Below are 25,243 nucleotides of genomic sequence, written 5' to 3'. Positions count from 1 at the left end.
AAGCTACCTGACACATCTAATGCCACCCTATCTTTTCCTCTGTTTAAAAAGAGGTGATTCCTTCTCCATCAGCATGAGACACAGAAACAGAGAAAGCACCAGTACTGTATTGGCAAATCAGCTTGTCAGAGTCTGAAAAAGGGAGAGTTGTATTTCTCTGTCCAGAAATGGGCAGCTAGACGCTTTCCATTAAATTCTTGTAACTTCATTGTCATGTCTTCTAGCAATTTCCTCTCTTCCGGGAAATCAGTGTTTTAGCTAAGCATTTTTTTGTTTGTTTGTTTCCCTTTGGTTAAATGTCTGAAGGCATATTTAATCCTTAATGTTTCTGTGTCTTTGAAATTACTCATTTTGCTTTGGGCTTTCCTGAAGGCTGTGCCTTGCTTGTTATACCTCTTGGTTTGATGTGGTTTTGATTATTCTTTACAAAGGCAAACAGTTATATTGGAAAACCTGATGAAAAGTGAGAAAGCTATGCCAGTTTTTCCACCTGTTCTTTGAGTGTGTCTGTTATTCTTAACTAACCATCCAGATGGAAAATTGCTTTTGCAGCACGTGACAATTCCTGATTGTTCTAATAGTGTTTTTTTGCATGTAGAGTTCTTTATTTCTCTTTTACAAGTGAGAACAGAAGTTGAGATATTGTGTGTTTAGAGTTATTCAGTCGATTCAGGACTGAGCTGGGCTTTGCGTGGAGATTTCCCAGTTTATATTTTATCCAAAGGCTATTCAAATCCTGTTGTGCAGAACCTATCATCTCTGTGAAAGAGACAACTATTGGTCCCTGGATAACTCCTGCTGGCTTGTGAAAGGCAATGTGTGAGGAAGGGGAGGGAGGGCAACGTAAAGCAAGGCTCAATTCAGAATCCCATCTAAGTTTGCAAACCAACCCATTGCCAACAAAATATAAAGAACAGCTACAACTCCTTCACCATGTTTTTTGAAGAAACACATTTAAGGTTACAGGTCTGTATGCATTTATCTAAAAGAAGGCCATGACACAGCTTTTAGGGGTTGGGGGGAAGCATCTGTACTGCATGTCCTGAAGGTAGGACAGGCCTTGGTTGATCTTTTTCAGATGTCTTTCAGGTGATTTTGACAGTATTTGTTAGCTTCAGGCTGAATCAGAGGAAAATCAGCCTGGGAATTAGATTCAGGTAGGTCTTGATCTGGACATGTCCCTTGTCAGAGGATCAGTCTCTAGCAAGTGGGAAAGGAAGTCTGGATCGATTACTGTACCCCATTGATGTTAATGGGGCTTATTTCTAAGCAGGCACATAATTGCCTTTCACTTTTAGAGGAACAGATACTTTTGTGTGCCTGAAGCCACTGAGCTGCATCACTTTCTCTTGCTCCAGGTCTACTGTGGGTTCTTCCCTCTCCCCATCCTTATGTAAGTACCAGTTTTAAGCTGACTGTCCTTCCTAGCCCTAACCATTAATACTGCATGACACAGAGGAGGACCTAGACTATGCAGCCTTCACCCCTGGTCTGCTTAAGAACATTTCCATACACATAGGCATCTGGTATGAACTCCAAAGATTCAAAAATGATGAAACACATGACATCACAGTGCAAACCCCAAGTTTTCATACATGTGTCCTAATGCTGGATGCAAGTATGTAAGCCTTGTGGCTTCTGTCACATGTTTTATCATTCAGGGTTGCCACAGACCTATGCACATGAGAACACTGCGCCAGTTTGAAAGCAGCTGAGAGCTGAGCCAGTTCAATTCTGGCTCAATTACAGTAAAACTAGTTCTTTTTTTTTTAAATGGTGAGCATCTGTGTATCTTGTAGATGGCCCATTTCTGCATTTGTAACCATTCCTGTTTCATCATGGTTCCTGAGCTTCTCTGGGGGAAAGGTGGCTTGATGGCTTTTCAATTCCCCCTCATAGGAACTGCCTGGACTTTTTTGCTAATGACTAGACAAATGAACACATGAAAGGGAGAATGTTTAGGCTATTTTATTTCCATTTTGCTGGAATGGGGCCAGGGCCGCTTTTTGTTACTATACAACTTGTGGCAGCTTGGGGTGGAAGCGATGACTTTTGCTCATTGTTCTCAGCATTGGGAGAGTGGCAAGTTTGACAATGAGCTTTTGAGGGATTGGAGAGAAGTGGTGGTAGTGGGGAGGCATGCTACCATGCAAATTAAAGTTATGCCAAGAATTCCTCATTGCCTCTTTTTAAACTAAAGAAGCTGACTTTCCATTTCCCGAACCATGCTTTTGAAATGACCATAGTGTTGTGATGCTGTGTTTTTTGGAATTTTACTGGATATGAGCAATAACCTTGATACAGTAATGATTTTCTCTTTCGTTCTGTGATCTCCAACCTATTAAGTGAACCCATATGAATTTCCATGTGTTGGGAACTCTTGTGTCCACTATGCCCCTATTGTGAATGGCCAATTCAGCCAGCAGTGCTATAGAGAAAAAGGGATTCTGTAGGTTTGCTTATTCCAACAGAGAACAAATTTGAGATTACTCTGAGATTTGTGGGCAGTTCTGTGTGGCGTAATTGTGCAGGGAAAGTTACAGATGGTTTTCTCCTTGGGGCTTCTGCAAAGCTCCTATAGTTCTAGAGATATCTGCATGTTCTCTGAAATGCACATGAAATAAGGACTGGAGAGATTTTGTTTTAGATTTCTGATTGAACATCTGTCCCAGTACCACCTATCTCTGGGTGATGTTCTTTCTGTGAGGATGTTACCTGAATGTCAAATACAAAGGCTCAGGCCAAGCATACACAATTAGCTGGCATCCCCCTTGACTGACCACATTTGTCCAGAATGGCATTAAACCCAGTCCTGGTTAAGGAAAAAGAAAGACAAATCCTGAAATTGACAGAATGTGTGTCAGTTTCATTTGCGGCCTTGCAACCTGTATTTACACCTTCACTCCTGTGCTTTGCAACCATGTAGAAATCTTGGAAAAAGGAGAGGAAATGTGCTTTGAGCAAACAAAATCACTGTGCAATGATTAGAGCTAATGTGTTGGCTTAACTTCTCAGGCTGTCCAAACTACCCACTCCCTGCGGAATTGACTTATCCCTGTGTGGCAACAGCTGCTGCATTACCAATGTCTTGGTAAAAGAAAGGGTGTAGCCATTTTCAAAATCCTCCCAGTTGCTGAAACAAAGCTGGGAAGCTGTCACTCCTTCTCAGGGTGGAGGTGGGGGATGGTTAAAAATCTGCAGTGGGCCAAGCAGGGTGAACATCACTATAGAAAGAGTTGGGAAAGAGCTTACTCACCTAAATCCCTTCCTCCCTTGTGTCCCAAAAAGAGATCAAAAAAGTTGGAGAGAATGCAAATATAGTGAGCTCTATTCTTCTACAGTTGGCTAGGATTTTGACTTTGTTTCAGCAGTAAGACAGGAGGGTTAAGCCTCCATCTACCCTCTTATCCTGATGACACAGCTTCATGAGAAGAGTTAGTTTGGGGCTAATAACTAACTCCTTCTACCCATCTCCTGCAGCATTCTGACTCTACTTTGTCTCAGTTAAGTGTGTCATGCAAACAGGACCAATGTAGTGTTGAACTAGAATCAGCAAGACTAAGTCTGGGCCTAGCATTAGTTATGGAAGCTCACTAGGTGGCTTAGGGCCATTCACTATCTCTCAGATCATTCAACCCACTGAAGGAAAAAATAGACCACAGACTGCTGTGTATATTGACTTGAAGTCCTGGAGGAAAACTTGGACATACATGAACAAATGAATACACTAACAGGAATTAGACCAATCTTCCTCAAGCTAGTACTTTTCAGATAGGTTGGACCTGAATCCCCAAGCCAAGATGAACTCAGAATGGAAATCCAACACATTTGGAGGGTAAGAGGTTAAGAACAACTAATTTAGACTCTTCTTCAGGCTTTGAAAGTGGGGCAATAATTCAATATTTTGTCTCTTAATTATAAAATCTATATACATGTAAATGAATGACACAGTGGATATGATGTTCACTGGAAGATGGACAATGTGCCAGGGTAGCCCCATAAAAAAGGTCTATAATGGAAAATACTGGGAGTTGTAGTCCAATAACATCTGGATTTGTCTATCTCTGGGAATCATGAAACTTGTTTCACAAATCACATTAAGCCAGGGTAGCTTATCCATATTTTATTGAATGCCTGCATTGACACAACATACTAAATCAAAAACAAACATGCCACATCATTATGGCTTAACACAATGTGTGAATCTAGCGTGTGAAGACAGATAAATAGCAGTATGAAACATAATGGTTTAGAGAAGAAAGGGATCCTGAAAATGTGATTCAGCATGGGAGCCCTTAAATTTGTAGGTGACATTGTTGGGAAGCGAATATTTGTAGCTCAGGGTTGAACTGTGGAGTCCTTGGTGCTCTCTGAGCCTTCTTGTTTTCTTGCAGATGTTTCATTGCCAGACCAGGCAACATCTTCAATGCGAGGAGGGAGTGGGCCCTGCTCTCAGTTTATATACTGTGGCTTGCCCTGCTTGTGTTGGTTGGGGTGTTGTTCTCTCCTTGGGAGTTCTTTAATTGGGCTGTTGTTTGCTGCTTGGTTGATTGCCTGAGTTGATAGTTCCTTGATTAGGGTGTATTGCGCTGTTTGATGGTTCATCTGGTGTTAATCCTAGTGTTGATTTTTGCATATCTGGGTGTTGATTGCTGGCAAGGGAGTGTCCTGGTCTTTTGGCTTTTCTATTGTCTCTTTTGAATGGTATGTAACTGTTGTTTACCTCTATGTGTCTGCTGATGGCTGCTTGGTCTGAGTGCCAGGCTTCCAGGAATTCCCTGGCGTTTTTGGATTTGGCTTGGTTTAGGATGCTCACAGTTTCCCAGTTAAAACTATGGTTGAGTCTGTCCATGTGTTGTGAGATTAAGGAGTTCTCATTGTGTCTTCTGACTGCTAGTTGGTGTTCGTGGATGCGCTCTGCTAGTCTTCTGCCTGTCTGTCCTACATAGTGGCTGTTACAGTCTTTGCACTATATGTTGTAAATAACTCCTGTCTTTTCTTCTTGGGCTGTTGGGTCTTTTGGGTTACTTAATATGTTTTGAAGAGTTTTAGTTGGTTTATGTGCTATTGTTGGGAATTGCTGGACTACAAGCAAAATACAGCTGTTTTGGTCAGGAATGCAAGCATGAAATGGGTGGTGGGCTGCTCCAAGTGACATCATGTCCCTGATTAAGAATTCTGGTTGCTGGAGGAAAAGGACAGCTGTGGGAGAGAGGCATGGACAGGTGGGTGACGTATGTGGTCAGGAGCCAACGTGGTCCCTGCATCTGCTTGCAGAGAGAGAGTGTGAATAGTATTCCCCACCCAGCTGTTCCCTACCTCCCTCTCCCCCTATATGTGTGCCTGACAAAAATGCCTAGGATAGAATTTATTCTCTCTTTAACTAATTGAGCTTTTCAGTAAGCCCATTAATGTCAGAAGAGGGAATACTCAAGGTCGCAGTGGCATAGCACGAAGGGGAAAGGAGGCGAGCAGCTTTTGCCAACTCAGCAGACATCCAGTTCCTAAGCATGTTGAGCCCTCTTTGTTATCCTCTCTTGCATCTTTAGATCCATCACAATAATAATTTCAGTTCCTCCTTCTGTACATCAATTCATTTTCTGACCATAATTTGACCTTTTCCATATTTTCCTTCATTCCTGAATCCTGCAGACCCTTGGGTTTCCTTTAGTTTCTGCTCTCTATTTTTCCTTTTATTCGATGCTTCTTTTTAGATTAATCTTTTTCCATGACGCAGTATGTTTTTTCTTAAAAAAACAAAAAACAACATTTTAGTTTGTTTATACAAGTTACTATCTCTTTTTTGGTATTAAAAATAATCCCATGCAAGAGGATACAAGATGCAAAGAATAAAACCATGAAGGTGGTACTTTGCAAAATTATAAGAGGTTAAAAAACCATTTTATGAGACAGCAAGACTGCAAGGACAGAGCACTAGCCCACATTCAACAAACCACCTGGTTGAAGAATTAAATGCTTCACTTAGCATACCACAACTGTCCAGATGCAGAGCAATCAGTAAAAAGCGCACACAATCTTAGGGCTCCCTCCCTCTCATCTCGGATTTGCTCCTTCCCCTTCTCTTTCAGTCCCTCTAACGTTCTCCTCCATTTCTTTCAGGCTGTTGGTGGGAGCGCCACAGGCTGCTGCTCTGCCAGGTCAAAAGGCCAAAAGAACTGGTGGCTTATATGCATGTCCTTTGACCTACGACACTAAGGACTGTGAGCGCGTGCCCATCGATGAGGGAGGTATGGAACCAGTATGGTTAAACTGGGGTGAAAATGAACTCTTCCTTCCACACAGCAACATTCCTTGTCTGATTTGGATCAGGCTTAAACTGGAGTCAGTTTGGAATCCGGGTTCTCTGTGATTCCTCCTGAGTTCACCAAAGGGTAAGCATGGAATTCTTTTCAGTCAGTGCAGGACCTGTGGCCCAAAACACATAATAAAATGTGCAGAGGTGCAGAGAGTGCTGTTTGCTGACTACTAGATCAACATGTGTCACTTCCCCAGCGTGGTGTCCTCTAAATGTGTTGGATTTCAATCCTCAGGCCATCTAGCCAGGTAGGAGGGTTGGACCAGCACACCAGGAGGTCAGGGTGGGGAACAGGACCGTCTGCAGGATTGAAAGCTTTGGGCAAAATGACAAAAGCAGGATCTCATCATCATGATGCAAGCTCCACCCTTTTTGTATGTCTGTCTGAAGTCATGACACACATATAAAAGGGCTGGAGGTTACATCCCAGTAGGACAACACTGCTTTCATCATCTTGACCTCTTAACTACCCCCTGCTCTGCCCATGAACGCCTCTGATAGGGAAGCATAGTTAAAGTGTCTGATTTCCAGAGCAGATTGGATGATGGCATCCTGGCAATTTGCATTAAAAAAAAAAGCTCAGCTGCATTAGAAGTCAGTATTTGATCTAGGGGGCAATTCCTTGGTGACCTGTACTATTCATGAGGCAATGATGAGGAATGAGAATGGAGATGATGATTGACCCTGATTGGACACCTTTCCAGCATAGAATCTTGTCCTACTGCCTTATTCTGGTTTCTCACTGCATTGTTAGAAATGTTCCCAGGAGGGCAAAATTGCAGTGATAAAGGGGATCTTAGCAGTTGCCTAAGTGCGGATTTATTCATTTGATTTCTATAGCCGCTCATCTCATTGAGTGACTCTGGGTGGCTTTCAACAATAAAACCATAAAAGAATTAAAACAATCACAATTAAAACAGTTAAAATATAAAATAAATACAAAATAAATATACATGGCTGCCAAGTGAGCAATGCATGGATATTAATACTGCCAAGAGACAAGACCATCCACATGCTCGAGGCCCCAGGCCCGGGCACAAAGCCAGGTCTTTATGGCCTTACGAAAGGCCAACAGGGACATCCTAATTTCTGGAGGGAGGATGTTCCAGAGGGCAGGCACTATGGAAGAGAAGGCACGCCTTCTAGTTCCCGCCAGCCGACACTCCCTGGGTAACGGGACCCGCAGCATACCCAACCTACTAGATCAAATTGGATGGGCAGAAACAACTGGGAGAAGGCGGTCCCTTAGGTAACCTGGCCCCAAGCCATGAAGGGCTTTAAAGGTGACAACCAGTACCTTGAATTGCACCTGGAAACACACCGGCAACCAATGCAGCTCACATAGCAGTGGTGTTACATGTGTCGAGTACCCGACACGATTTACTATCCATGCAGCTGCATTCTGGACCAGTTGAAGCTTCCGAATGCTCTTCAAGGGCAGCCCCATGTAGAGTGCATTACAGTAGTCCAGACAGGAGGTCACAAGGGCATGAGTGACTGTGAGCAAAGCCTCTCGGTCTAGGAATGGGCGCAACTGGAGCACAACCCGAAGGTGTGCAAAGGCCCTCCTAGCCACGGCTGCCACCTGCTCTTCGAGCCAGAGCCGTGAGTCTATGAGGACCCCCAGATTGCACACCGGGTCCGTCTGGGGCAGTGCAACCCCATTCAAGACCAGAGGTGGAAAAACCTTAGCACTGGGAGGCCCACAAACCCAAATCCACTCAGTCTTGCTTGGGTTGAGTCGAAGCCCATTGCACCCCATCCAGGCCCTCACAGCCTCCAGGCACTGGGTCAGGACATCCACGGCATCATTCAGGCAATCTGGGGTAGAGATATAAAGCTGAGTATCATCAGCATATTGATGGTATCTTACCCCAAACCATCAGATCACCTCCCCCAATGGTCTCATGTAGATGTTAAACAGGAGAGGGGAGAGAACTGAGCCCTGAGGCACCCCACAAAGTAGGGGACGTGGTCTGGACCTTTCCCCCCCTATCAACACCAACTGGAACTGACCCCGGAGGAAGGAGGAGAACCAGCACAATACTGTGCTGCCCACCCGCAACTCCCGAAGCCGGTCCAGTGGGGCCTGATTTGAATATGGGGTTTGATTTGAACTGGAGCAGTGGGGCTGGGAGAGGGATTAGCTTTTTATCCCATGCTGCAGACATGGTCTAAATTGCTCCTCGTGAATGCTGCAAAAACATGCCCCAGTTTTTCTTACTGTTACCTATTCCAGGTTTAATTATAGTACTTTTCCTCTTCTCTTTTTGCTGTGGATACAACCTATCACACTTCACTGATGATGTGGTTGCTGTTGCAGTCAGGGTGAGATCTGTCTAGATCCTACTGGCTGCTGAAGCCAGGCCCCTCTGGTCACTGGGAACCGCTCTCCTTGGCCATTTTGGCAATTTAAACTGTCATGATTTTTTTTGCTAACTCACAGATTGAAGTAAAGCATTTTAATGCAACCATCTGGCCATGCCCTTAGTCCAGGGTTTCTCAACCTCGGCCATTTTAAGATGTGTGGACTTCAACTCCCAGAATTCCCCAGCCAGCATCTCTTGTATTTGTTGGAATTTGTTGTACCATTTAAGGCAAGGATCAAATGCTCTCTGCCCCAGTAACAGAGGGTTAAATAGTCTTCCTTCCTTAATCCGAGTTTAACTATCTTTCCATTTCATTCCCACTTTACAGTTGACCTGAAGAAGGAGAGCAAAGAGAACCAGTGGCTGGGTGTTACTGTCAACAGCCAAGGCCCCGGAGGAAAGATTGTGGTCAGTGGCCATGACTGGATGGGTGGGTGGTCATTCTGTTTAACCTCTTTGGTTCTGGGCCAAGTAACCTAGTAGGGTCCAGCCTTGCGTAGCTAGAATGCATAAATATGGCTTACAGGAGGAGGCAGCACACTCAGCTATGAGAACAGAGACTTAGTGGGTTGTGATAGCTAAGTCGTGTGGGTTGGGGGAAATGGAAGGACCTGAAGAGACAGATTTCAAATGGGCTGTGAAGGTGAGGAGTGAAGTTGGGGAGGTGAAATTAGGAAGCAAGATTTTCCTTGCTGCATTCACACAAGTAAAATAGTGCTTAGTATTCTGAGTGAAAGGATGCTCCTTTATGCTGCAATCACTGTTGAGTAAAATTATGTAAATGTATCCTAACATTATCTACAGAGGAAGTTGTATCGGTGAAACTAGAGTGCACAGGCAGGGTTGAAGAAACCTACCCTGCTATGGTGGCATTCATACAGCTCAAGCAGTCTAATATAAAGATGTGTGCTCTTCTGAGGAATACTTGAAAATAACACAATAGTCAATGCATGTTAAGAAAACTCTTTCCCACCATAACACTTTCCAGATATCTTCCCAGAATCCCTAACCAACCGTACTTTCTGGACCTAAGATTGCCACACACTGGATGGGCACCATGCTGGGAAAGGCTACAATATAAGTATCTTGCTGATTGCAAAAAGTGGAGCAGGGCTGGTCCTTGTTAGTATTTGGATGGGGATACTAGGAAATACCAGGGATATAGGCTAGACCAAGAAGTTTTAAAAAATCCCAGAAGAAAATTACATTTCTAGGTTGTTATCAGGAAAAGTTCCATATCCATGAAATTACAGACAAGTCAAGCTTGAGTCAAAAGGGATTACTACTAATTTGAAATAGCTACTCAAGTGAACATTGCCTGTAGGTGAGCCAGTTTAGATGAATGAAAAAAAAAATCACCCAGTAATTCCTCACTGCATATAGAAAGCTGGCATGTCTGTGGGAAAGGCCAAGTAAGCTCCTTTTTCACTGACTTAATAGAATTAGCTAGGCAGAATTCATATGGGGTATCAGGGGATCTAAGGCTTATCTCAGGAGCTTCATGGACTATTGTTGGTGCTTAGATTTACTTACTTACTTACTGGACTTAGGCATCTGCCTGTCTCATACAATGACTCTAGGCAGCTAACAATCCATAAAACTTAGTTAGAAACAAAGATATCCTTCCCAAACCCTCTTCAGATTATGTTTTTGCTATAGACAAGCCTCTGGAAAGGCTAGTCTGAATACTAGGAACTGGGTCTTCTAGCCTTCTCTGGCCAACAGGACCAGCTTTTAGCTCCATCTATTGATTGCAGGTATCCTGGTTTGGAGAGTGAACTCCTCAAGTGTAGGTCTAGCTTATCTGCCACAGCCCTGGGAAGGCACTGGCTTATGGCATACCCCCCTCTCATAGCCTGAAGTGATACATCCCAGGATAGACCGCATATCTTTCTCATTCATATTTAAAACCATTCCCAAAGTGACAAATTTAAGTCACACTTATTTCAGTAGTGATGTGCATGAAGTGGGTCTGAATATGAAATACAGATCACTCTAGTAATGGTGGTCTGTACTTCATATGCGTGAGCTAAGATATATGTTATACTTTGGCCGCCTGAGCAATTGTAGGAACAGAAAGTGCAATTTACTAGTGCTTTCAATTTTTTCCCCATCCATCAGTCAATCAGCATTAGGTTTTTCATCACTGAAGCAATCCCAAAGTGAGTTTTAGGTATCCTCTACTTGTTAGGATGTTTAAACCTGTCTTGGAATTATCCCTGTTATCTGCTTTGTGCATAATTTTGTATATTTAAATACATAACTCACATTTTGGCTATAATCTGATAAATACCATGCCTTGCTTGGGGCTTCCCCAGCTCCAGATAATGTTACTCCAGAAAGGATGGTTAAAGCTGTGGTTAAAGCTCTTCCCTATTGCTGAGGCACCACAGAGGAGCAGCTTATGGCATCAACCCCACTCGTAGCCTGTGCTGACCTTTGAAAAGACCACAGGCCCTTTACAACTGATGTTTGTGCAGAGGTGCTAGGAGGCGGCATGCTCTCTAATCCTCTCTGCCCTGTCTCTTTTTTCTTCCCCTGCGTCCCAGACCTGTGCTCACTTGTATGAAGCGCGGAACCGTGTGAACGACACTCTGGAGACGAGGGATGTGATTGGCCGTTGTTATGTACTCAGCGAGGGGCTGCAGGTGGCTGATGAACTGGATGGTGGCGAGTGGAAATTCTGCGAAGGGCGGCAACATGGGCATGATCGCTTCGGTTTCTGCCAGCAGGGGATAGCTACGGGCTTCACTGCAGATAGGCATTACATCCTCTTTGGGGCACCTGGCACATACAACTGGAAGGGTAAGCTGGCCAGCCTTTGCCTTCAAAAAAGAATATCAAGGAAGGTAGCCCTGACCCATGCCTTGGCAAGTATGATTGGCCAGTCATACCATACCTCCATCTGAAGCTGCAATGCCCTTCCCCAAAGGAATAGAACAGAGGATGGCTGTGGGTACCATCCATGCCATCATCAACTGGTATCCAAATCTGGGATTACATCTTCCTATGTGACTCCTAGGAGGTCCTTGGGGGGTTTCTTTCAGTATTCTCTGCAGGGAATGGCACTGGAAGGGGTCTGTCCCCTGCCTCTCCAATCCTACATGGAGATACCAGGGATTGTGTGGAGGGCTTTCTGAATATAAACCTGATGCTTTGCCTCTGAAGGATAGGAGCTCCCCAACATGACCAGTACTGACAGACATATTCTGCTGTGCCAGAAAGAGCAGATAATGGGCACAGTCACCACATCACAGCCCCACAGCTTGTCTATCTGGTCCATGAGTAGCTCCATCTACAGCTGCTGCAAAGACAAGCTTAGTCCAAGGATCATAAATGTCCTAGGAGACAAAGGAGCTGATGGGCTTATGAAAACCAAATCTAGGGCTTGTGTCACTGGGAAATGCCCATTGTGTCTTCTGTTTCTTTGCTCTCAGCATCATCCTAAGAGGCATTCTAGTTTTGAGCATCTGTCCAGATCCTCCCTATAGATTTGATGACAAGCCGGTTGCCTCTGCAGTTACCCCTACAGAAGGGCATGTCTGAGCAAAGGCCTTCCTCTCCTAGTACACTGCAAGACTGGACATTTTCCCCCCAGTGTCTCCCTCACTCTGCCCATCATTAACAGGTGTTTGGTTTGGCAGGGACCATACGGGCAGAGCTGAGTGGCTTGGATTTCGGCCACTACGACGATGGGCCGTATGAAGCCGGGGGAGAAAAGGACCAGGATCCCTCACTCATCCCCTTGCCAGCCAACAGCTACCTCGGTACGGGGTTGCGCCCAGCAGGCCAAGCACTACAGAGCAATCAGACAGGCCATCACAGGGCAGGGTGTTGGGGGTGGGAAGCTAAAAGTTCATCTGGGAAGAACTGAAGCCTGGCCATAAACATCATCCCAAACTGATGAGTGGACTCTTGATTGGAAGAGTAACTCTCGTTTGTAATAAGCCCCTATTTCATTATTTGAACTGGGGCAGTTAAATCTGGGAAGCAGAATGGTTTGATCAGCAACTATATACGTGCTGGGTCACAGACTGGGGCCCAGCTGGATGATAGTGTGTGAACACAACCCAGGCCCTGGAGGTCTCCTGATTCCTGCCCAGTGCTCTGTGGTGTTTCCCTGCCTGGGCGCCCAGCTTTCTCACACCGCTAACCTTCTCTCTCCTCTCTCTCCTCCCATTGGCCTTGCAGGGATATTGTTTGTGACAAACATTGATAGCTCAGACCCTGATCAGTTGGTCTATAAAACGCCAGAACCCAGCGAACGGGTCCCCGGGACTGTTGGAGACGTAGCCCAGAATAGCTACTTAGGTTTGTAAGGTGTTGGTGTGCCCGTCTCAGTGATTTCTGCCTCTTGCCACCTCTTCCTCTCCACTATTATTTTTAGCTAGTCTATGTTGTTTTCCCCTTCTGTTGTGTTTTGTCATTCCCTCTTCTCTGCCTCCCCAAATACATGGCACTCAAATTCTCAAGGCCTGCTACTTCCAACCAGTAGGGGGCTTCATTCACACCTCCTGCTGTGGCTGTAACAGTAAGAGAACAGGGATCTGCAGATGGTTGGTTGTTCCGGCTGCTGTAACAGGGAGCACATGGCTAGGACAGGAGGCTTGGGAAAGGCAGTTCAGTAAATAGCTTAATAACGACTGTCCAGTTCTCTCAGTGCAGTCTGTTTCAATAGGGATTAGCACCACTAACATGGGCATCAAGAGTATATAGCTAAAAAATTGGAAGTTTTTTTTAAAATTTATGTTTGAAAACAGTTAAGGTAGTAGAGAAATGCCACATTATTTTGGTCTGCTTTCAAAGGCAGTTTTTGCAGTTCAGAGAACATAAACTTTTGTGCTCAAAAGACATTGTGATATGTATCTGCATCTGCATGCTTCCATAACATGTTGCAGCAGTACGCTTTAGTCTGAACTGTGTCAGAGCTTTACTAGCATTTGGCATTGTGTGTGTGTGTGTGTGTGTGTGAGCAGAGAGAGTCTGGAGTGTGAGAAAGGTGGGGGGTGGGGAGGATGTAATCAGGGCATTCATGGAAGATAAAAAATCAAGATGGCAGCTGTGACCATGCAAAGGCCCATCCCTGTTTTGCAGGTGTCCTATATGCACTGCATGTAAAAAAGGGCAGGGCTTCATTCTCAGTTGTGGCTGGCACCTTGACTTCTTCGACACCTCCCCTCCACCCCACGAACTTCCCTGGATATAATCAGCTGGAAGATGCACTCTTCCCAGCCTGCTGATTTCTAGATGTTTTGGACCCATCCCTCAGCCAACATAACTGAGATTCACCTAGGTGGAGAAGCATGGCAGGAAACTCTGAAAGGACGGGTGAAAACTATATGGGGAGATTGGAACATGGGCACAGAGGTTCCGTCTTCTTGACATTACCATTAACTTCCAGACAAATCAGGGTGAGAGGTGCTCATCTGTCTGGTGTAGCTGCTACACCAGTGGGACTGCTGGAGCTGCATCTCGACCTAGTGAGAAGTCTCTGCAGGATCGGGGCCTGCTAATCAGTTGTTCTTGGCTCCAATTGAGCTGCCATCAGTGTGGCTATATAGGGACATGACGATAGAGAAAGTTGGCAACTCTGGATCAGTAGTTCTTGGACTCAGGAATTGGTGTTAACTCTAGTGCTGCTTTGGGTAGTATTCTTCCTACAGGGCCAAATGCAGGAATTGGGGGTGCTCTGTTGTTGCTGGAGATGCATGTGATGTCAGTGACTAGAAACACTGATGTGCAGGTTTAGCTGCAAGTCATCTCTGGCTGTTTCCAGATGGAGCTTGTCTGATTTTAGTAGTGCATATGCTGCTCCCAGGTGGATGATTGTAATGCTCTCTATCCATTATTACAGTTGGTGCAGAACACTGATGGGTAGCATGTGAGCTTGGAAATGGGTGCACATGATCCCTGCTCTGAGAGCTCTGCACTGATTGCAGATAGTATACTAGTTCCAATTTAATGTGGTGATACTCTTTATCATTGGGGCATGTCGGTCACCAGGCCTTCTCTACAGCAGTACTAGTCCTTTGGGAAAAATGTACAAGGGAGCCGAATCTGGTTTTTTTAGAAAACAGCTAAAGACCTACTTAAGTTCTTGCTGCATTTTGTGGGTCTATTCTTACAAATTTTACATAAAATACCTACTTGTTTACCTTGGCATCCCTGACACTTGAGTGGCCCTATCAAAGTTGGTTAAAATACATATATTTTAAAAATTCTATATTTTTGATAACAATATTTAAGGCAATTTTAACACTGACATTTTAACACCATTTAATTTGTGTGAGTACCATGAAGTGGTATGGCTGAATGTACATAAATAAATAAGAAAGATGAACTTTTTACTTGGAGTCAAACAAAATGGTTGGCCAAGTGCACCAGAGAGGATTCATGGTAAAACTGCTGTGACGTCTTGCCTGCTTAAGGGAGAAAAACACCAAGGCAAGATGAGGAAGAGGTTTAGCTATCCCACCCATTTCCTGTCCCCCTCTAGCCCCCTCATCCACTGCACAGAGGTGCAAATGAGAAACTGAGATGGAGGGCCTTCTGTAGAACAGCCCCCCTCCCCAATTTTGCAGGGCTGCAAAGGCCCAGAAGGAAGAATTAACCTCTTTGATTGCACATGGTCCCTTTGTCAATAACCCACACTGACCTCGGTGCTAGATTTACATGACACACTAGACCTTTAAATGACTCAGTGAAATGTGTCATGTGAACTTAGACTATAGGTGCACAGCTGAGGAAAAATGACAATGCTTTTTTGCTATATTTTGGTACAGTCACCAATTTAGTATGATTATCTACCCCTCATCCACCCCTCTTAATCACAGGGATACATATATAATATTCTGTTCTTGGGATAATCTTTTGATAAAGTAGACTGTAGGTACAAAAGTTGATGCTATGACAAAATTCCTAGACTTTTAAGTTGTCACAAGATCCTACTACCCCATTTTCAGACGAATCGCAGGCTCTTTCCTGGGATTTAGTTGAAAAGCCAATTTTCTCCCAGATTTCAGTCTTCTGGGAGATTACCAGGGTGTATATTTAGAGGAGCCTTTGCATTCCTGATCAGGAGCTGGTACTCGAGCCAAAACTCACTCAGTCCCTTAGGGCAGCGGGAAAAGACCACAGACAAAGGCCAAGAGAGAGTCTAATGAGGCAGCAGAGCCTATGAAGCTTGCCTGCCTTTTTCAGAAAGGAATGTTTTTCTCTTAAAGAGATTTTCCCTTTCTATGAGATCCTCTTCCCTTCCCCCTTTAGCATGAAAATGCCCCAGCAATGTCTTTTCCTGCCTGGTCCTCATGATGTTACGATTATCCCATTCTCAACTGTTGTTCTCAACTGTTTTGGTTTTAAAGTACTGATTTCCCCAAACAGTCTTTACAGTGGATACAATTTGGCATGCTTGGTGGGAAGGGAGGCAAAACTGGGGAAATCCAGCCCTTTCCTTAATGTGGCCCCCAAAGAGGAAGGGCAGCACCATTTGCCAGTCTTGTTACTGTGGCGTAATAGGGATAGGCAGTGGGAGCAGCATCGTTGACACTGACAGATTTTTCTGCTGGCAGATAACAGTTTAACTCAGCCGTGAGGAAGAGCCATATCCCACAAAGGACAAGGGAAAATAGCCGTAAAGGAGAAGAGGCTTCTTCAGTTCTCCAACTAGTTCTGCAACCAGTTACAGTGGCTGCTGGATCCCTCTCTGATCCCTCTCTGCTGGAGACCCTCTCTGATATTTCTCATTTTCATTATAGGGATTCTTTCGATATATGGTAACTTTAAGTTACCATTTTGTGCAACACTGAGGCTCAGGTTCCAAAACTAAACCAAAAGAGCAGATAAAAAGATGACTTGAGGACCTTATTATGTAATCACCTCATATGTGATTTTAGTGGCTTTCATTCTCTGAACAATTGAGGAACAAAAATGTCAACCTGTTCAAAGTAGGTCCTGGGCCTGTGATGTTTATGAATGGTGTGTGTGTGCGTGTGTATGTGAGCATGCAGGTGTGTGCATGTTTGTTCATTTACATATTGGTACCACTATTGAAAGCTCATGATTTTACAGTTTTGGAATGAAAATTCTGGGAATATTGTATTAATGCACACGAACACCTCTTTCTCAAATAATGAAGTACCTCTTCCTCCCATTCCAGGCTTTTCTTTAGACTCTGGAGTGGGGATAACCAGGAAGAATGAGCTGAGCTTTGTAACAGGTGCACCCCGAGCAAATCATACTGGAGCAGTGGTGATCCTGCATCAGGACAATGTTAACCGCTTAGTGCCTGAGGTTATTCTCTCAGGAGAGAAACTGACTTCATCCTTTGGCTACTCCCTGGCTGTAGTAGATCTCAATCATGATGGGTAAGTAACGTGGGAAGGAAAGGGTCCTGTGCCTGAAGGGCTCTTTGCTCCATGCTCTGTTTCATGTTATACTATGGTCTTGCCTTGGGTGATCTGTTGCCCTGTCTAGCCCAAGTGCACAGGGGACACTGCTGGAGCAGGGCTTGAAAAGCCATCTGAGGAAGGGTAGTGAGTCGCTTGCTCATTCTGGCTGACTGCTTTGGCTACTTGTGTGCCTCGAACAAGATGTAAGCCACACTTACAGCTTGTTTCCTTTAGATGGATGGACTTGGTGGTTGGAGCACCAAACTTCTTTGATAGAAAGGAACGGATTGGAGGAGCTGTCTACGTTTACATCAACCAAGCAGGGCGCTGGGAAAATATCCTCCCCATTCGCCTCAATGGCTCCTATGACTCCCTGTTTGGCATCACAGTGGGTGCCATTGGTGATCTCAACCAAGATGGTTTTCAAGGTGAGGTTGTTGAACCTGTTGTGGGAAAGGAGGGTGCAAATACTTAGGTTGGTTCTATGTGTGCTACCTGTGAGTTTGAGTTATGGTTAGGAGGATTCTGGGGGCCAAGCAAAATATACATGCTTGGAAGCAGGCCTCTCAGAATCAGGGGGACAAACTTTCAAAAGCCGGTATGTAGGAAAGTATTGGCTGGCTCTTGAAATAGAAGGAGAACCATTGGAGAAGTAAGCATGTGTGAGGAAAGAAAATAGAGGAGAGACAATATCAGAGGCACTGTATTTTGGGCTATCCTGGATTATGTGATGTCGGCACCTATGGTGGAGGTAATAGATACTGTATATGACAGTAGGTATATGTATATATAAATAGAATGAGTAAATGAATGAATACGTATGACACTAACATTAAACTAGCTGTCATTGCATACTAGTACCTGACTATGTCTGTATTAGAAGTGCCTATGGAAGCTAGGAATTTGCAATATAATTAGAATTGCTATGGTGAGTGGTTCTTACCCCCTCCACCCCAATTTCCTTCTTTCCAGACTTTGCGGTTGGAGCCCCACTGGATGGTGATGGCAAAGTCTACATCTATCATGGCAGTAATTTGGGAATTGTGACAAAACCTGCCCAGGTCAGTCCCCTTCCTTCAAATTAAGTCAAATGATTGGGAAATATTACATCTTTACTCTCTGCCTTGGTTCTACATATATAGAAAGTAAGGAAGATTATCTTGACAGAGATATGGAGGAACCGTTGCCTAAGCCAGTGGTTCTCAACAGGGGGCATATGGTCCCCTGGGGGCCCTAGGATATTTCAAGGGGGCCACAGGTGAAAAGCATGTAACAGGGGGCTATGGCACATGCCGAGGGGGCCACAGAAAAGTGCAGACTGCAAATATTGTCTTGTTGATGCCAGAAAATGCACCAGTTACTGTCCCATGTCCATGTCAGGTCATGGGACCTGGACAGGGGGTCACAGGAGAAAAACAAGGTGGGAAGGGGGGAAGGGGTGAAAAAAGGTCGAGAAACACTGACCTGGCAAAAAGGGCTGAAGCATTTTTTAAGTCCAGAGCAACGAGGTAACGTTCAGAAGTGGCTCAGACAGATGCCTCCCTAATTCATTGGAGCACAAGAAAGGGGAAGGAAATACAGTACGATCAGACTTGCCAGACTCTGTTAGTGTAGCCACTCTCAATAAAAGTAGTTTTAGCCTTCCCGTGGAGTTGATTTCCTAGTCTGGCCTAGCTAGTGGAGCTGACAACATACTATATCCCCATCCTTGTATTTATCATCATTACTCCCTTCTGATTACTACACCCTTGATCTCTGCAGATCCTGACTGGGGAGAGTGTTGGCATCAAGAAGTTTGGCTATTCCTTTTCTGGAGGGCTGGATATTGATGGCAACTTTTATCCAGATCTCCTGGTGGGCTCACTGTCTGACACAGTAGTATTGTACAGGTAAACCTGGGAAAAGAGTGGGGAAATGAATTGCATTGATTAAATCGCTTAAAGGGAAGCTCATTTGGTGACTTTGGGCCAACAAACAAGGATAGTCTTGTGGACAAAAATGGGAGGATGGAACAGTGTGAACTCCTATACAATAAGCAGGGTAAAAAACAAACAAGTAAAAGCCATCTTAGGACATTAGCTAACACCACTGATTCCTCCCCAATTATATTTCCAAGTCTTTTCCTGCAGCAGCTATTTTCTTGAAAGCAGGATTCTTGCAGCTTAACATTTTTCAAAGACAAGTCTTTCTTTTAGGGGCGGGTCTCACATCTTGTCCTGTCCTGACACAAGAAGAAGCATATAGGACAGCAAAGGGGTACAAGGTTTCTCAACCAGGGTTCCCTGGAGCCCTAGGGTTCCACGAGAGGTCACTAGGGGTTCCCTGGGAGATCACAATTTATTTAAAAAATTATTTCAAGTTCAGGCAATTTCACATGAAAGAGGTAAGTTTCATTCTTTATTTTTAGTTAAGAACACTGTTAATGCATATATACAGGCCTACCCATGAAACAAATATAATAATTTAGTAACTTCTGGCCTATATTTGAGCCTGAATGTGCAGGGGTTTCCCGAGGCCTGAACTGTATTTCAAGGGTTCCTCCAGGGTCAAAAGGTTGAGAAAGGCTGGCTTAGAGGAAGGATTTGGCCTGAATGCAATGCAGTTTGGTCTGAAATGCCCTGAAATTGCACTGCCATCTTCTTGCTGAATTGTAACAGCATGATCTGAAAGTGCAGGCGGGGGGTGGGTGGGTGGGGGTGCATGCTATAAGGCAAAGTAGGGCAGGATGTGCCTAGGGTACAGCCCATCCAGCCACAAATAGTTCTGAACCTAGACGCGGTCAGACTGATGCAGCAGAATATCAGGCAGCTCCAAGCAGACAACATCCTCTAGTAAGCTCTGGGGTCAGGCTTTGAATCTTGTGATATTTCTAGCCCCTGCCACCATAACTTAAGTGTATGGGGTAAGGTACCAGGCATCTGTCTTTCTAGGGAATCTCTCCCCCACTGCCTTTTTAAATCTCCACCTCACTTCTCAAAGCTGGTTCTCTATAGAATTCTCTTAAGGTTGCAGTCTCCCATGGAGAAACCTAATACAGATTTTATGAGTAGCAAAGATCAGCAGCAAGGGTGGGCTATTGACAAAGTCCAGAATGCCGGCTATACTTTATGGACTGCCAGTCAAACTATTATGTAAAAGAAAGGGCTTGTGAGCACAAGGAGGAGATGGGTTTTGGGATTCCACCATGATTTTGATTAGATCTGTTTATAACCTATATTACTCTCTTCTATTACTATTGTAATTATATTTGGAAATAGATTTGAGGAAAACATGACAGATTCCTTATACACAGTAGAAGGAACCAGGGGAAGGAACATAATGTATCTCTCCCATAAACATGAGAACTTTTCCATCCCATTTGGATGTTCAGTTAGGATCCTTGAGCATTACCAAATGCTGTCACAACTCATGTTCTTAACATTTTGGGCTTCAGTGGGCCTCATTGTCTGCAGCTGTCTCAGTCTTTTACTGCTATCCAATGTATATTTTAGATCTCGACCTGTCATCCATGTCTCCAGAAATATTACTGCCAACCCCCAAAACGTTGATCTGGAGAATGTTAACTGCCGCTATTTGGAGGGCATCTGGTGAGGAAAATCTCTTCTTACTTGATTGTATCTCCTTGCTTCTGCAACCCTTCCTGCTCTTTTTCTCTGTGAACACCAAGCAGCTCTTTCATGCATATGCCTGTAACTTTGGTGCTGTATCTTAGTATATGCTATGATAAGAACTATTTAATCTTCTATAGATGTTGGGTCAAGGGCAGACTTCTAACCTAGAAACCTTCAGGTGGATTGTAACTCACATATGTTGGAAGAGTGCTGGATTGGGAAAGATGAACCAGTGGGCTGAAGCAGAGGACAGAACCCTGCATTCTATTTCCAGCTGGGAGGGAGGGAAGCAAGCTAGCTGTAGCTAACTAGCTCTTGGGCCATTTTCGATATGGATCTCCTTGCTTTAAATATTTAGTTTCTGGTTGTTTGAAGTTCTGGGTAGAGATTCATGGCCTGGTGAGTTATACCTGAGAGATGGAATGAAGTGGTAAGGATCAAGACCAGCAACACCATTCACACCAGAAACACTGTCAGTGCATGCTGATAAGTATCTCTCCCACATTGTGCCACACAACTGCCTAGCATCTATGTATCTCCGTAGTTGGGAACGTTGACCTTGTCAGAGTGGTAATACACAATGATTTTGGACACTTTATTGCTTTTGTTTAGACTTAGGCTGTTCATCCAAATATCTTCAAATACAGCAAACTTGCAGTGCAAGTAATGTCTTCTGGACACACTGAATGACCATCAGCTGACTTGTGGGGCAATAGTCCCATGGGTGCTTTGAAACCACACTGCTGATCTTTGTGACAGACTCCATGGGTGAATCTGCAGTTTTGTAGATGGAAACAAAAGTGTGGGAGGAGTTCTATGTTAATCATAGGTCTATGTAGTCATCTGGAACTGAAGGGGAAAATGTGATTCAAAGCATGCAAGGATGCCCACATTGCACCTATCAGCAATGCTTTTAAAAAAACTGCATCTTTTTCTGGGCTTGCACATTACAATCCTGGGAAAAGACAGGCTTGACGTACCTTCAGATGTGATACGCACCCACCCGCTGCATGTTTCAAATCACCTTTTCTTCCTTGAATCCAATTGCTGCACTGCCCTAGTTAACAACCTCCATTACTTTTAGCAGCATGTTGCTGTACTGTGTATTTTGTGGCTGGCAAGTAGCATAGAAAACCAGAGAATAAGGCTGTGTAAATTCTTGTCTTGGGATGAGACAAGAGCAGCATCATGAGGACAGAAAGGTTAAACTGGGGTTGCCAGGCCATTGTGATGATGCTGTAAATAGTTAGTTTTTAAAAGGTCAGGATCTACTTTCTTCTTTCTTTCTGCTTTCTTTAGCAGTGTGGAAGTCCAAGCCTGTTTCATCTATACAGCCAACCCTCCGAGCTATAGCCCACCCATCAGTAAGTACTGGCTGGAACTTTCTTGGTTTTTTGACACTATTTCAATGCCTAAATCATAATGGTGTTACAGAAAAAGCCTGGTTGTAGTTGGTGCACTATGTCTTACAGACTGTATAGTAAATCAGCCTCTTAAAATTGGGCAAGGCAACCCTGTTCAAGGAATAGAATTCTTCAAGAAGCTGAATCTGGACACCAGCAGAAATAATGTTTTGCCTCTTTTCTTTCACCTTCTCCTCTGCCCCAGCTCACAGTCTCTGCTTCTTCCCCCAGAACTTGAGTACCGTTTTGAAGCTGATGGTGACCACCGGCAGCAAGGGAAAACTTCTAGAGTCTTTTTCCTAAATCAGAAGGCCAATGATCTTGAGCATCAGTACTCTGGAACGTTGGAGCTGCCCAAACAACAGTCAAGGACTTGCACCAAGGCCACATTACAACTGAAGGTGGGTCTCATAATGGAACTTGCTGGGTCTCTTAGGACAATGAGCTCTTGATTTCTGAAGGCCATCTAAAACAGCTTTCCTAGGTCTGCTCTAAATGAGCCATAAAAGAAGCTGGCTTAATCACATGGTTGACAAGATCCACAGTGGTATTCTGGGGTGGCCTGATTCCCCCATTTTGCTTTCTGTTGATGATGGCACAACTTAGAGACTAAAAAGATGAAAGACAGATAGATTACCCCATGCAGGTACACAGACCCTGTCACTTGAAGCATTTGAAGCATCTCTGTATTCACTGCAAGCTGAATTTGAAAAGAAGCCAAGTAAGTCAGGGTGCTTGCGGTAGATTTTGGATAACAGTAGTCATAAAATTCCTTGAGCGAACAAGATCTTTGTTCTAACAACAGAGGATTTTCTATCCTTAGCTATTCTGTAGGTGGGAGGGAAGGCTTGATTTATTTCAGGCTCCTTTCTGAATTTTTAATTTCCATTTATAAAATATGGCCTGCATCCAGGGTTATATCAGTGAATCTCCACTTATACAATGGTATTTCCTCTTTCTCTGTGGATTTCTCAAGCCTCCAAAACAAATTAGAGAGTGGGGGTGGACAGCAAGAGTCCTTTGTCCACAAACATGCTGTTGGACCCAGCCTTCTGTTTCAAGATCTTTCAATTATTTAATTCCTTTTAAAATGCCCTTCACTATTTTGTAGAAAGCTATTTTAGTCAGATCTTCCCATGTTACGTCTAGAGAGTCCAAGGCAATGACTAATTTACGAATTCTTGGTCCAGTTTTTAACATCTAAACAACAGGCTAACCTATCAGATCCATCTGCATTTAGATTTTATCACATTGCACTGATTCTCACAATTCCCCCATCCAATTAAGCTTTTCTACCCTCACATTTCTAGTAGCTGTTACTAACCACCACATCCTGCCTGAAATATTGGCTATGAATTCACAGCTGTGGCCTCTTGTCACTGTGGCACTCAGAGGAAGCAAGTAGCAGGGGGAGATGTTAGAGGTATGCAGAATTTCTCATAAAATGTTCCACAGGGGAAGCAGACCATTCTTCCTGGAATGGGCCATTCCAAGTGTTCCAGAAGAAGACCAGCTCTGAAAAAGAATCTGTTCTCAATGCAATTCTGGAACCCTCAGGATGACTCCATTTCCAGATTGGACCAGTTCAGTCATTTTTGGCTTTTGAATGTACTATGATAAAATTTTTGAGAATTGCATTCCAAAGCTGTTTCAGGGAAGCAAGATATGCTGTGATTATCTTTGTTGTAGGAGCAAGTCCGGGACAAGCTACATCCCATTGTTGTGATGATGAGCTACAACATCAAGCATGGCCGCAGCAGGCGCCAGATCCCAGGGGCCACCCTGGGGTCGCTCCCCCCTGTACTGAATGCCCTGCCACACAACTCTCAAAGGATTGAGGTAGGCAGGCATCAGAGGACATGGTTATGGGAAGGAGGTTTTTTTCCCCCCATTGTTCACTGGTTAACTACAAGAGAAAGTGGGACTCCATTAATCATTGCTATTACTGTTTCAGAATCCCTGGGTTATGAAGTTGAATGAACAGCTGGGGATAAGGAGTCAAATAAGGAAAATCTGTGGCTGGTCCTGGTTTTTCCTTTTGTTTTGTATAGTTATGGATTTATGTGTGTGCTGCTTTCTTCCACAGCAATGTGCAGTGTACAGCACCTCACAGAGCACACCAAAGCTGCCAGTAATGTCACAAGCCATGCTACCGAAGGCTTAAAAGAAACGTAGAGTGAACTTGCAACATTCCTCACCCCTCCACCCCGCCCCGGGCAAACCGCAGGAACATTTAAAGACAAATTATGTATTTCAATTAATTATGCATTTTATTATAGTTGTCCTATGGTTTCTGAAGGAAAGGGGATGATTCAAGCCAGTTTAATGACAAAAGCTTCTCTTGCTGCTCAATGCGCCTTTTGCTATTTTTATATGTATTATATTACAGCTTAGTTGGGCGATGATGTTGCTCTGTTTAAAGAATAACAAAAAGTTGATTACTCATAGCTTGCTACATTTTATCACCTCTTTCTAAGTAGATAATCTGCGATAATTACATCATCTATTCCCTTATTGTAATGGCAGCCCCGTTTGAATCGATAACAATTGCCAGTTTTCCTGTTTGCATGACTCACAACTCAATTAAGCAGGTTGTGTGTGGGACCAACATTGGCAGTTTAAGTGAGAGGGAGGCCCAATATGTTTGCAGTCAGAAGATGCCAGGGTCTTTAGTGGCATGTAGCAAAGACACATTTCTTCAGAGAACAGTGGAGCAGCCTTCATCAAACCCTAGTGGAATTCCTTTGCAGCTACCTCTCCTTGACTTTGAGGTCCTGTGTTCCTACAGGTCAATTTCCTTAAGCAAGGGTGTGGGGAGGATAAAATCTGCCAAAGCAACCTGCAGCTGAAATACAAGTTCCACTCCCGTGTTGATGATGCTGTATTCCAACCTCTACCCAGGTATGAACAAAATCCAGATTCTCATTTGATGGTAACAGTGATGTTATTTCCCAAGACTCTTCTAGGATTAATAATGTAGTTGATGTACCAAATAGATAAAAATTGTAACAAAGAAGAAACACAAATGAATCACCACCACCAGGTAGCTTTGCACTCCAGCATTTTAGCATGTCTGATGGGGTTGTGGAATGCTACACAGGTCAGTGTTATCAGGAAATCAGTTGATCCTCCTCTTCCAGAATCAGTAACATGA

The 25,243-nt window shown here is 44.1% G+C and overlaps 1 protein-coding gene across 5 annotated transcripts in view; it reads left to right on the top strand.

Moving 5' to 3' along the window:
- The window catches only part of ITGA7 (integrin subunit alpha 7), a 54,137-nt gene that overhangs the window by 15,568 nt on the left and 13,326 nt on the right, over window positions 1-25,243 (top strand). For 2 of the 5 annotated variants that reach the window (XM_063293542.1, XM_063293544.1), the window contains exons 2-14: window positions 6,121-6,248; window positions 9,014-9,093; window positions 11,235-11,490; window positions 12,330-12,452; window positions 16,844-17,051; window positions 17,310-17,503; window positions 18,048-18,136; window positions 18,837-18,964; window positions 20,567-20,662; window positions 21,986-22,050; window positions 22,321-22,490; window positions 23,779-23,928; window positions 24,878-24,990. In XM_063293542.1, coding sequence (XP_063149612.1) covers window positions 6,121-6,248; window positions 9,014-9,093; window positions 11,235-11,490; window positions 12,330-12,452; window positions 16,844-17,051; window positions 17,310-17,503; window positions 18,048-18,136; window positions 18,837-18,964; window positions 20,567-20,662; window positions 21,986-22,050; window positions 22,321-22,490; window positions 23,779-23,928; window positions 24,878-24,990 — 1,800 coding nt within the window. Of the gene's footprint in view, window positions 1-6,120; window positions 6,249-9,013; window positions 9,116-11,234; window positions 11,491-12,329; window positions 12,453-12,876; window positions 12,997-16,843; window positions 17,052-17,309; window positions 17,504-18,047; window positions 18,137-18,836; window positions 18,965-20,566; window positions 20,663-21,985; window positions 22,051-22,320; window positions 22,491-23,778; window positions 23,929-24,877; window positions 24,991-25,243 lie in introns of those variants that run through there. The other 3 variants (XM_063293546.1, XM_063293543.1, XM_063293545.1) reach the window with 3 other exon arrangements.

Source organism: Candoia aspera, chromosome 2 (assembly GCF_035149785.1).
Source record: "Candoia aspera isolate rCanAsp1 chromosome 2, rCanAsp1.hap2, whole genome shotgun sequence".
Classification (NCBI taxonomy): domain Eukaryota; kingdom Metazoa; phylum Chordata; class Lepidosauria; order Squamata; family Boidae; genus Candoia; species Candoia aspera.
The sequence above is the reverse complement of the archived record's forward strand: the minus strand, read 5'-3'. Positions and strand labels throughout refer to the sequence as shown.